Here is a 13750-nt window from a genome sequence, read left to right as displayed (position 1 = left end):
GCCCACCATGCCGATTGGCTCGGCTCTTAAATCGCCGATCACGGAATATCCTTTCACGACTTTAATTTAGCATACGATTTGACACGTCCCTGCGATCACACCAATACCAGATGTGGATGGTCATAAACCCTCTCTGTTGGAACTTCTGCTGACGTCGCATGCTTAGCAGACAGACAACGCAATTCTCACTGTTGACCCAATTTGGATTCTACATTGCTTGGTCGGGATCACTGTGCCGCATTGTGGGCAGTTTTTGCCGCCCACTGAAGTATTTCCGAAGCAATTTGACTTAGGGACCTTCACGATATGAGCGTACCAATACTTAAGTGACTAGCAATGTACTTGCGAAGCCCTCTGGCACTTAACATAAGGTAAACCTCCTGTTCGATTGCCTCCTGTTATATAAAAAGAATCCTACTATATGGGACCAACTTAGCTTTTCTAAATAATTCGTCGTTAAATTAATTTTCAATTTCTCTAGTGGCTATATCAAAGAACAAACGTGCGGTGACATCTACAATCTGCAACTAGAATCAATACTTTTACATACCGACAACAACCAAAAACGCCGTAGGTCAGACAGTAGTTAGACTGGTTAAGGAACCTGCTTTTAAGTTGGTGGCGGAGGTTTGGTATTTTAACATGGACACCTGCAACTGTTATTTGATCTTTCTTTCAATGGTACTTAAGTTATTTTCTTGAATGCACCTAAGTCGTATAGGTTTCGAAATACCTCTACTGGCAACTGGGTCCAGAAAGAGGTGGTGCACGGCATAAAGTGCCTTAAAAAGCTCTGTGTTGTGGAACGTCGAGATGGAGAGGATGACATTTTGCATTCATCCTCTCCTCTATGTCTGATGTCGGAATGGTGGAGTTATCTCCATTAATATTGAGTTTCTTGGTTTAATTTATTTATTGACAATTATGATGTCTGTGATTAGCGGCAAAATCGGTTTTGTAACAAAATAAAAAAAAATTGGTCAATCAGCCGTTAATGGTTAATGTCCAAATAATTTGTTTTTTACAGATATAATTTTCCCCGGTCCCAATATCGCACCTCAAATAACCAACTACCTAACGTATGTTAGATATAACTCATCGATAAGAATCAAGAGTCGCTATACACTATTTAGCCTAATATAATCATATATATGTGGAATGAAGATAATTTAAGAAATACAATAAATGTGTAATTCGACAGAATACGATTATTAGTTTCTTCTCTATCTGCACTACAATCCTCGCAGGGCTAAAACACGAGTTAAAAATAACGTTAAATCACTTTAAATAATAGATGTAACGTACCTCGATTTAACGACGAACCTAAAGCGTCGAAAGTTGGCTTTGGTCGGTTCAGCTTGTTTTCCATACAATGATACATTCTATATAGCATTACACCCAGTCTCAATAACGACAACAATTGTGTATTAAAGTACTTATTAGTTGCTAAAATTAGTAAAATTTGTTCAGCTGTGTAGATTGTTGTGGTCAATTACTAATAGAAGGAGTCATCGATGTTGTCTACGTTTTTCTTCTCTACATTTAACAACAACTCTAAGGCCATAAAATAAACAATGCCAAAGTCCCTTCAGTGCACGTAGTTTACTTGAAAGTTTGGTTAAGTAGGCGGTGCCATTTCAAGTATTTGTAATTTCCGAGTTTGGCTATAGACTGCGCCAAATAGTTGTATAAATATTAGTACAACGCGTTACCACCAGAGGCGCTGTACATTTTACAGCCTAATATGATTTGTTTGATAGATTTTAAAAGGTGTTGTCAAATGTCGATTTTCTGTTTATTCATGACCATTTAAAAATAAAAGGCAAGTAGGTGATCAGCACCTGTGTTTGACCCAATCCGACGACCTCACGATGTTTTCCTACATCGTTCGAGCGAATGTTAAATGCGCAAATAGAAGGACTTCCATTGGTGCAAAGCCGTGGCTCAAAAGTACGACCTCAGCGATGAATAGCACTCCTAAGCCAACACCGCTCACTTGTATGAATTTTGAAATAAAATAAAAAGCCTCTGATCCTATGACTTTATTCAATTAAAAACATATTACAATGCGTTAACGCCGGCCGTGCTAAAGAATAATTTAACATTTTCTTACTTCTAATAAGGCTACCCTTAAAACCTATATTATCGTTTCGTAATTATTGCTTTCATTTCGCTAAGCTTGGCAAAAGTCGTAAAAAATCCTTTCCTATCATGCCTAGTCCGTGTTCAAATCGAATGTAACGTATATCCGAAACGATAGTTTTGAAGCTCTTTAAACATTTAGGAAGTTAAATACGGTTAATGATTCCATTATTCGCTATTTATATTAACATAATTTGTATGTTAATATGTTTGTTGATAATAAAAATGCAATACGTTTCATTCGAGTTCCACACACACTAGAGATGACAATTATAACAAGGCTGAATGAACGCCCAGTTTCTATATCCAATTTACCAAACATATTTTGAACGAGTCGTAGATTCAAGAATATAAAAATATATTGTATTTTGGCTATGGATTCCGGGAATATAAAATAAATATTAATTGACAAAACATTTTAACAAGTGAACAATATTTTTCATTCTACCCGACTTTTTGCCAAGCTATAAACACTAATAGCTAAAGCTTATAACTGTAATTTATAAAATGCGAACAACAAAAATATAAAAAATTCACTTATAATTCAAAATAAATAGATAAAATATAATACATTTTGGCGATTAAATTATAAAAATAACATATGAGTATAAGACTACAATTTCTAATGATATGATAGTAAAAAAATTTCACTGGTTCCAGCCAGTTTCAGGCTCCGTTCATAAAAATAACAAAGACATTGTTATTTTTCAATAAATCAGTCAAGATATAAAAAATAATAATACATTTGTAAATAAAATTTTCCTGAATTCAATAAGATAGACAAAGAAAATCTATAGTGCTTTTGACCCACAAGCCAAAGTTTGTAAAAACATATAGCACTATACTTTTCGGTAGAAAAAAAACTTCATGAAACCAACATAAAGTAAGTCATTCGTCTCATATCTTAAAGCTAGTCTATATCAACCGTTTTTCTATCACTACGCAATTCCTTCTAATCAACAATTCCCTATTTAGTGTAATTGTGCGTGTTACGACGACATTAAACATGCCTCTTGACATTTGTCTAGTCATCTGACATTTGACATGCTATATGTACTGTGCCTAGGACTCCCAAAAAGCAGAGTTCTTTTAAAAAATCTACGTCAAACACAAACAATTTAAACACATTAACTCTTTACTCGTAAAAAGTTGGGAACCCTAATATGCCAGGCTGTGGCACGTGACATGCCATTTGGCATTTGTAATTTTTATGATACAGAGCCAACAAGTACCCTAGTCATGCAATATATTAAATATTTATGTACATATGCATGTATGATAATATTGTCAAATCTATCAGGAAGCTTGTCATCTTAAAACATAGTAATTGATGCGTATTGACTTAATTGAGTTCAAAAGTAGTGTAATATTATTATTGCATAATGTACAGAATATGGTGATACAATGTATCATGCAAAAAATTAAAACGAACGAACGAACCAATCTGAAAGATTTCTCCTAATTAAAAGATAATTGTACAACACTTAAATGCCAGGGGCAAATTGATTTAGAGAGAGTTGATAAAGAATGAAATCCGATCATTGAGTGTGGTAAACTTTAAATATCGTACACCTCGTTATTCGTTAACGTTTTATTCGATATCAACTCACGCTAGGCGTATCTCACAAGAGTATATTATTAAACAATGTTAGAGAGTAATAAAGTGACTTATAATAGTAAATTATTAAAAGTAACATCTACAGTAACGTGTACTTTAAGTATCATTAGAACTAACATTTGAATACCACGGTCTTAAATTTATTAAAATCGTATTTTAGAATATATTTTGCAACTTTACAAGCTTTATTACTAGTGCAATATGACCGTTTTCAGACAAATTGACCATAATAATTGTGAGTTAGATTAATAAAATAATTTCGTAAATCTAAGCGAAGACACACCATTGTGTTGCCAATTTAAAATTACAATTTATTAAATATTTTGGTGTTATTACGTAGGAACTAGATATGAAGAAAGATGGCATCCCCAAATCAGACAGACACAGCTTTTGTTTAGATATTTTTCATATAACCTAAATTTTGTTCAGTGTACGCACGTGTTTTAAACAGTAATCTGCCATCTTTCTTTAGCTGTCAAAACCACCAATCTGCCATTTTGAATGTAGTTGCTTAATAAGCGGTTATTCACAAGTTTGGTGTTTATTATCTTACATTTCTACCAATTAATATTTTGTTCGATGGACAGTTATGACATAAGTCTAAGTTTTTGCGATTTTTTTCACTCTACAAATAACGTCTAAATTTACAATATATCCTACCAAAATGATGTTTAAACTACTGCAGCCAGATTGTGATGATACCCAGATTGAATGAGGACTAAAAGAATTCTGATGTATTGTGGTGTCTAAAATATGCCAAAAAAACTAAATCAGTATGACACTGTCTAAAATATTGAAATGTCAAAATGTCATTGTCATTCTGAAAAAAAAATGCAGTGCCGAGTCGTTTGTCTATTGTTTGAGCATTATCTATTTTTTTTAAATATACGTAGGACGAGGTTTACGTTTATTTTGATTAGTTTCGTATTAACCTACAGATATAGTTATTATGCATGTTTAGTTTTAAGGGTATCATCTTAATCGACAATATCTATCACTGGATACGTATACGCTTATAGGCGATATTAATTTATCGATATGATATCTGAGCACTTATAATTTGAGAGATGCTTTTTATAAAAACGAACGAATTCACCGAAAGCAAGTGTTATTCGTTTCACGTATAAACAATTTTTAGAGATAAATTAACAATGTATTACCCTTATTATTGTCTTTTGTTAACATAGCTTTTACACATTAGGAAAACACTTTTTAAAATTAAAAGTATGTAAATAATTATAAGTTTTTAATAATACATAGCTTCCATTCGTTTAAAAAGTGTTTTCTGAATGTATTACTCTCTTTTTATCACGTGAACCGTATGACAGAAAGAGACAAAAGAGTATTTTAGCTAAAAACTGATTTTTTATAAAACTTTATATGTAATAAAGTTTCTGTCAAGTACTATAGATAAGCGGTGGCCATATATTGGTGACACTGCAGAAATTAACATTTTTTTTAATATATTGAATTTATGTTCGTATAAAATTCTGTCACATTTTTCTCCAATCGGTTCAGATATAATAGTATTTTTTTTTGCATTTATAGAGAAATATTTGTAATTCCCTATCCTCTAACAAAACAATTAACGGTACACAATTTCTTGCTTTCGGTGACACACGTCCCCGTCAACAAAACGTAACCTGTCAATTCCTTTCAAATTCCTATTTTCAGCAAAAGCTTCAACAGAATGCTACCCAATAGCACCTACTGCAAATTGATTTATTTTTAGTTCAGCAGGAACAGTTTTACGCAATTTCTGGACGGAGATTACATTTACATAAGTCCCCTTCCAAATTTAAAAAGGCATCATTAATTGCTTGTAAAAATTCTTTTGTATAACACTCGCTTTTTAATCTGTGACTAGCGATGACCAATGATTTTGTTTTGCGCTTCAAAACTATACAATAATCGTTTAGAACAACATACCGGTTACATTGACCAAAATCGAAGGTCCCGGCTGAATTCTATTGTATAAGTTACTTAATAACAACGTCATCGGCTGTTACGACTATCGGTTTTTACGACCAAATATGATAGATTTTGACTGTTGTTAAGGTCTGGAATTTCTTTTTCATATATATATATATATACATTCACGCCATTTTCCCGTAGGGGTACCCTGACATACCTCTCTACTATAATTCACTCGAAGTAAAAGATATGAAATAATCTTTCTTATAGCCGCCATGATAACAAATCTGTTGAAGATTGATAGTGAAAGAGATTTACCGCGATACATAATCTTTCATTCAAAAAATAAAAATGTTTCTACTTTTGATACAGTCGATGTACGTAATTAATAATCGAGAGTTATCGCGAACTATCACTTCCATCTGTCAAAATGCAACACGTTTCTGACATACGAGTGTCATACTCAGCGCTAACACGAGGATGAATCTTACTGTAAAGCCATATAAACTTTGTAATATACTATCCTCAAATTTGATAGTTCAATGTATTGAAGCGCAATACAAAAGCCCCGGTCCATAGATTAAACAATAAATCCGCATAGTCATTTAAATAATATATGATATGCATGACTTGTGACAGTTATTTTCTTTTCTTCTTATAGTACAGTTGCCCTCGAGTATTTGGTATTCAGTCAAAATTTATGTATGTCGATCTAATATATCTAAACTACAATAAAACACCTACATTGGAAGCATTAATATTCAATTCCGTGAGTGCTAAAATTATTTGTAGACTAAGCCTTAAACATTAACCAAAGTACTCTGGCGACATTTATACGAGGCACAAATATTGCTGTCTTAATTCATAACGTATGCTGTAATTACATCAATTATCTTTAATCTCAATAAACGTTATAATTGCTAGAAAAAAAACCAATTAAAATAATTCCAATTATCCACGAGTATTCAAATTTAAAATGTTTCTCATCAATTTTAACACATTAATAATATGTTCACTGTCAGATGTCACTTTTGACAATTGACATTATCGCCAGTGTACTTTAGCTTTGAGAGGTGAAAATTGCTAACCTAACCGTCTACACTATCAAGCAATTTTACCCCTACATGGTCCATCTTTTACGTTTTGATATTCAACACCTATGGTGCTTCACACAACCAGAACTTTTATTTGTTCGTTACCATTAAATAAACTATAAAATAACTACCCTAATTGGACATTAGTCCGCTAATTAACTAAAGTGTGATGTATATGACTAAATGTTCGGCAATGATTGTGTATAATTGCAATGGCAGTAGCCGTATAAGGCAACTTAGTACCCGCTGTGAATATTGAAAAATGACAGCAAACGTAATATAACCTAAAAAAATGTCATTTGGCTATTTTTTAAATTATTTTTTCCACCAAAAAACAAAATTAAAACAAGAATATAACTATTTATACCAGTTCCAACTTTAACCTTATGGCAAATTAATTAATAGTCAGTCCATTTCACAAAAATACAATTTCATACTGAGTATTTTACGATACGATATAAAAAGAAATAACGCTAATAAATCGAAAATGTGTTATTAACTAAATATCTGTTCATAACGGCTCTATATGAATTATATTTGATAAAAAATTTAAATAAAAGCGAAAAATGAGTTCACAGCGGCTATCAAATTTCACTTATATAAAATTATAACGCTTCACGTTATAGTCCACGTGCGTATTATTATCGTGTGAAAAGGCACTAATATTAGATAATTCAGGAATGAAGAACCATATTTTCGTATATATTTAGTTTTAAGCACAAAAAATGCGTCGTATTTCTCTTTATTACATTTTCATTAAAGAATGCTTTAGGTCTTCAATATTCGCTTTAAATTGTTTTATATCGTCATTACAATTGACAATTTTTATCCAAACCAACGTTTTGGGTGTAAAAATCCGTTAAAATGTTTTAAAATGAAAATGATAACTCACAGAAATAATACTGATATGATTGATAGCCAATTTCGTAATACCTTAAGTGGAATGAAGGAAGTCCTCAGTGAAGAAATCAAACCTGAAAAACGTTAAATAGTAATGAGAAGTTGGAGACAATTTTTAAATGCTGAACGCGTCAAAATTTTAGTAACTTTGGAATCCATTTATCAAAAAGATAAGACTAACTAATATACTAAAAAGTAAATAACTATATACATATATCGTCCCCGTAGAGCCAAAATTAATTAAGTTAAATACATGCCAATAAAACAATGAATACGAGGAGTGAACAGTAAATAAATATATTATTTGGTCTTATTAGAAAATAAGAGACATAACTAAATCATGTAAACTATTTTCTATTTATCAAAAAATTACATAGAAAATAAAGAGATTTTAAAGGGTTTTTCCAAGTTTTCTCAGTAACTACACAATTAACACTTTAAGTAGCTAGCATAATTTTAACATAATTTAATTTCCTTCAAAATCAAACTAAAAACATAAAAATATGTTAAAGTTATGGCAATATATATCAAAACTTTAACTCTCATTATATCGAAACAGGTTTTTTTTGCATTTGATTTTTCGCTCTACGGGGACGATATACTGTATACGAAAAAATAAATAAATATATATAATACTAACCTTAAAAGAATGGTTCGTGTTTATCAATACATCAATGAAAATGTCACTGCATCAATGTGTAATTTGCCAAGGGATTAAAGTCCTTACTGATCATATGCGTTGCATTGTGCACCAGCTTGTATCCCCAAAGGTCTAATGCTTCTTTGCATACCAACTGAAATTGGCAATAATACCTTATTAACTAAAGCCGTAGGTGATATTTTACGTGCTATAAAAATGGTGAGCAGTTTTGACTCGAGAGTGCCCATCTCTTCATACTTTCTATGTGGGCAATTAACCCTCATATGTTGAAGAAAAACATTAGGAAACCGATATATGTCAGTGTATGTTACGCACAGAAGGCTACTTATTCAAAAATAAACTATCACATACAGAAGTCTAGTGACGTTATTGACGCATTATATAAATTTAACTAATTGCTTAACGCTGTGAAAAACATAATGCAGCTTCTTATAAAAACGTTTTTGAATAAAAACTTGGCGATTTAAAAAGGTTCATTCTCATTTGAGAACTGGCAGTAAATGTAAATTAGAATTTGTAAGGTAATGAATAAATAATATTTTGATTTTCGATTCAGAATAATGTTAGTCAAGTCTTTGCCCTAAGACCTATGGACCTAGACTAGATTTTCGAGTCTGAATTTTATCTTCAACCACCTTTGATATAATAATTTAAATCCTTAACAAAAAACCAATTACTTGACGACTTGTCGTTGTTGTTATTAATAAAGCAATGTACCGTACATTAGCTAGTTGACGAGTTTTAAAACCTGGATGTTTCGCGAAATAACTTTAATGCTTCTAATTTCCGAAACATCGATTAACAAATGTGGCATTCAAACTTTCCTATACGTATTCGTTCACTGAGGACTAATAATGATCAGTTTATAACGTTCGACATTTCAATTCACTTAAAATTTTTACATGGAAATACTTACAGATAACAAATCAGATCAGATTAACAAATACAAATTCATTAAATGATAAAATTGATTACCGTAACACGATAAATATCGCATCGTACAAGGTACTAAATTGCGTTGTGGTAAAAATCCGCCTTCTCTTTTCAATGTTAAATTATCGAAATATTAATCATGATATGGTGACTAATTCTCATAGAAAAAAAGAACTGTTATTATATCATGTATACATAATTTGGACGCGACTATGCACTTATCATAATTTATAGTGTATAACGCTAAATACGCTGTGAAGTGGTTTTTATAAGTAAGGGTATAATGTTTGTATATAAGACTTTATAATAAATAAATAAAACATACTTCGTTTTGGGCATGAAGAAATAAAAGTTATTCCTTTTAGAAACACGATAGAAACCGGTCTTCACTGAATATTTTACGAGTCATATTAAAAAACACATACTAGAAATTAAAAAAAAATCGGTTGTCTGTAAAGTCGGTTTACTGACGATAGTAAAACATGACAACGTCAAAGGAAAATACTGATGGATTGGTTGCATTTTTCAAAAGAATTTTGTTTGATAGATATTTTGTATGGATATAGAGAATTAAATGGAAATCACAATTGATCAAGTTACATTAACTTGTGCGCATAAATACAAATATGTATTTCTTTTTTTCATCGCTCACTCAAGAAGGAGATAGACAGATGTCGAACGCGGAGGCCGATTGTGCCTCTTCTTCGCTCGTTCCGTTCTTAAATGGAACGCCTCAGAGCGAGGTAACGTCATGTCTTTTCGTGCGTGCAGCCGAGCTCCATCGAATTATAAGACGTTGTCACGTCAAAAAACGCTTATACGCATAAAATATTGCATCCCAAACCACAACGGCCATAAAACTCCCAATACAAGTCACTAATTCACCAATTATTCAATAATATTAAATAATTATTTCACCTGTATATTCTCAACAAAGTTGTAATTTAAAACATTTCTCCATTTGAAAGGCACTTCGCGGGAGACCCTGAACGTGGAACTGACACCAGACACTTCAACATTAGTGTGTGAGAGAAGAAACTCTTCAACAGATGTTGTCGGACTGATTCCTAGGAACTTTAGAAGACTAGGCACGGTACTGTTTGGATCTAATGCTAACTCTTCATACCGCTGTACTCTGGAATAAACGTATTAATTAATTAAATATTTATAACATTCACAGTACCAACAAGTAACAGTATTTTTATAACTACCGTTATAACGGTATATAACATGCAGGTAAAATAGCCTTAATTAATTTATTAGTTTCAGTACAAATATTGATAATTAACCTAACTTCCCAAGTATGAGAAGTTGTCGGTGTGAATTTATTTGTTGAAATATTCCCAAATTTGCGCGTGGTGATCTATTTATGATTCCAAACACGTGTGCTGATTTTCATTTAGCATGTATCTACATTTTTTTTGGAAACAAGACAAAACAAGATGATCCTTTCTATGTGATATTAAAATCCTATACATATACCCCATATTGCAACTCAGAGTATATCATAATATAGATATAGCAACGCACTATAATGTATCTATATAATTTTTTTATAGTATTCTTCCTTCGTCATTTTATTGTACAGACACATGTATTTACTAGATTACTTAATATTAATGTTTGCTTTGATTTTAATTACCTTTATTTTAAAGGCCCCTTAAATATTATATTACGCGCGGAAGTGTTTCTAGTTAACGTATTTCAGGACTATGAATTTATAATATTAATAACAGTTGTATAAAATGATTCTGTTGCAGAAAACCATTTATATTACACATTTTTACCCACAGTCCAATCCTGAATGTACGAACAAAAAAAAAAAGAAACATTTTGAGGTTTTATCCTTTGTTATAGAAAAATAATGTTTGGATGGATTGACTTGTGTTTAACATTCAAATCGAATTAATTCAATTCCCTGTAGTCAAAAAATTATTATCTGAAGATGCAATTGCCCTACTTAAATTAAAGGACATAAACTTAGATTTATCCTATTAAAGTTAATAATTAAAACCGCGGCATAACTGATACAAGGCCGCGTGAATAATTACAGTTATAAACTCTGCATAGAATTACTTGTTCTACTTTCTTTAATTGCACCCAGCGGCACAATTGGTTTACACTCTTCATGGAGTGTAGCTGCAATCTCAAATGCTTTGGAAAAATGCCAAGATTTCTTGCGCTTTTTAATCTTATGAATTTGTTAGTAGTGGCAGAAAAAATGTTTATAACATATTTTCTGATAACACTGCTCAATTGTTTATAATAACTGTCCCTGCATTCAGATTTTTTATAATCATGGTGTTTTTTATACTTATATAATTCCCAAGTAATTTTTACATTTTACTGTATTTTTAATCTTAAAATTATTAAAATTAATCTTAAATAGCCACAAGGCTCACTGTTACTTGATCATACCCGTTTTTGAGCCATTCTTGTTCGCATGAATTTATTATAAATTATATACCCCCATTTTACTTCTGTAAATTCCGGTAATAGTAGATAATAGCATACATTTATACTTCCGAACACCAAAATTTGAGTTTGAGTCAAACTGACTTAAGAAAGAGTAGTATAAACTTACATAATTCTGTCAGGATAAAGCTTTATTAACCGGCTAGCTGCAACATAATCACTGATCATATCAGCACATAACAGCTCTGGTTTCCAACAATCAGGGGATGGTTGGCAAAAGTTACGGTGCTGTCTGGACTGCATCACTCCACGAGGATCTCGGATCAATAAGACCACTTTAATATTAAGCCTGAAAAGCAATAGTCTATTATAAGCCAATAACAATAAAGTGTATTATCACCTCTCTACCAGTTAATTATGTAATTTTAATTAGATTATATTTTTTATCTTAGATTAGTTTCTTTATCTCCTATTCTTTTATCTTCTATATTCTTTCTTATTAATCTAGTAAACACATGTCTGTACACAATAAAAGGACAAAGGAAAATGAATATAAAAAGATTATATGGATACATAATACTGGTTTACTCTATCTCTATCCTATTATAACTAAATAATATATGTACAACCCAGTTCAAGGCTTTTTAAACATTCAAATAAATGACCTTTACAACAATTTAAAAATTGTTAATAGTTTGTACAATATTCATTTATAATTGTCATCAGCCCTGACCTTTAGGAGATACTTACTCTTTGTTCTCCAGTAACTGTTGTATAAGGTGTAACCTAACTCTTACTATTTTCATACTTTGAAAAGGAAAGAGTTTACAAAACTTTGAGGTGAAGTCAGCATCAAAACACAATTCCTTCCTATATTTACAGTGGTCCCACAATCTTGTATTATGACTGAATTGGTGTAAATGTGTTTTACCATACTCAAAATACTCATCCATACCATTATAATCACATTTTAACATTTTAGTGATTGTCTCTAAGGCTCTGTCTGAGTATGGAGAACCTCTAATTTGTATAATTTCATAATTGAGAAGTGGTTCATAGTGATAGTAATTTCCAGGTACAGAATTAAGCACCTCCCCCAAAAATGTGGTTCCTGACCGCCAAGTAGATATAATTATACTTCTTAAAGGTTGTCCAGCGGATTCCATTATTAGGTCTTCAAGCTTTTTCACACTCGAGACTGTAAAGTTATAGTTTTCTAATTCAATTTTTATTTTATATCGTGTTTTTTCCATGATTGTAGCAATATTTAGAGAGCTATCATAGGGATTAGTCGGAGTTTGTTGTGGTATATTAATTTCAATAACTCTGTGACTTTCAGGGGATGGACGGTAATAAGTATTATCTGTATACCGACTTCCAGCAAGAATTAATAGAACACTGAGCCCGAACGCGATACATATTGAGTAAAAGTTAACTCGACGCAACATTACTATTAAAAACAACGAAAATTATCACTGGTAAACTTCACAGAGAATCATAAATATTTTTTTTATTTCGAGCACGCTAACTTGCACATAAAATCATTTTGTTAAAGTTTTATTGTTCATTTTGATCACGATTTTCTTGCTTGCGCTTCCATAAAAACACCGCATTGCACCTCTAACGCCATAGGTATTTACGTGAAATCTGAATTCTCAATGCCTTTGTCATTTTACATTTGAAGGATTGGAGAATTGTGATGTGACGTTTGGGTACTGTGTTGTAGCCTCGCATACACATTCAGTCACAAATTTGTCAATGTCAAAAACATACTCGTGCTGTCCCATGTGATAGTTCTCAAGTATTCTTATAATCTGCATCGCAAATGGCGCCAACTATGAATAATATAATCAACGTTTCTAACAGAATATTTAAAATTCTGTAGCCACACTTGGTATATTTATAAAAAGGTTTTTCTTAATTATATTTAAGACATGTTTTTGCAAAGATTTGGAACTTAACATTAACTTAGTTTAGAAATGTAATAAAACACAGTGCTTTAAATTGTTTGAGTTATGTTTAATTAAATAACTTTATACTTTATATCCCACAATATGCATTTTCCCTATAGTC

General features: G+C 31.6%; 1 protein-coding gene across 1 annotated transcript; it reads right to left on the bottom strand.

Moving 5' to 3' along the window:
- Nucleotides 1–2027: 2027 nt before the first annotated feature.
- On the bottom strand, nucleotides 2028–13321 carry LOC123706916 (carbohydrate sulfotransferase 3-like). The gene is made up of 5 exons (XM_045656540.1): nucleotides 12428–13321; nucleotides 11847–12026; nucleotides 10181–10397; nucleotides 8309–8462; nucleotides 2028–7742 (listed from the first exon to the last, which is right to left on the bottom strand). Exons 1-4 carry the CDS (start codon nucleotides 13123–13125, stop codon nucleotides 8352–8354), a joined length of 1206 nt encoding a protein of 401 aa, XP_045512496.1. The 5' UTR covers nucleotides 13126–13321; the 3' UTR covers nucleotides 2028–7742; nucleotides 8309–8351.
- Between the last annotated feature and the right edge of the window lie 429 nt (nucleotides 13322–13750).

Source organism: Pieris brassicae, chromosome 3 (genome assembly GCF_905147105.1).
Source record: "Pieris brassicae chromosome 3, ilPieBrab1.1, whole genome shotgun sequence".
NCBI classification, from domain to species: domain Eukaryota; kingdom Metazoa; phylum Arthropoda; class Insecta; order Lepidoptera; family Pieridae; genus Pieris; species Pieris brassicae.
Note: the sequence above shows the minus strand (reverse complement) of the source record. Positions and strands in the feature narration are given on the sequence as shown.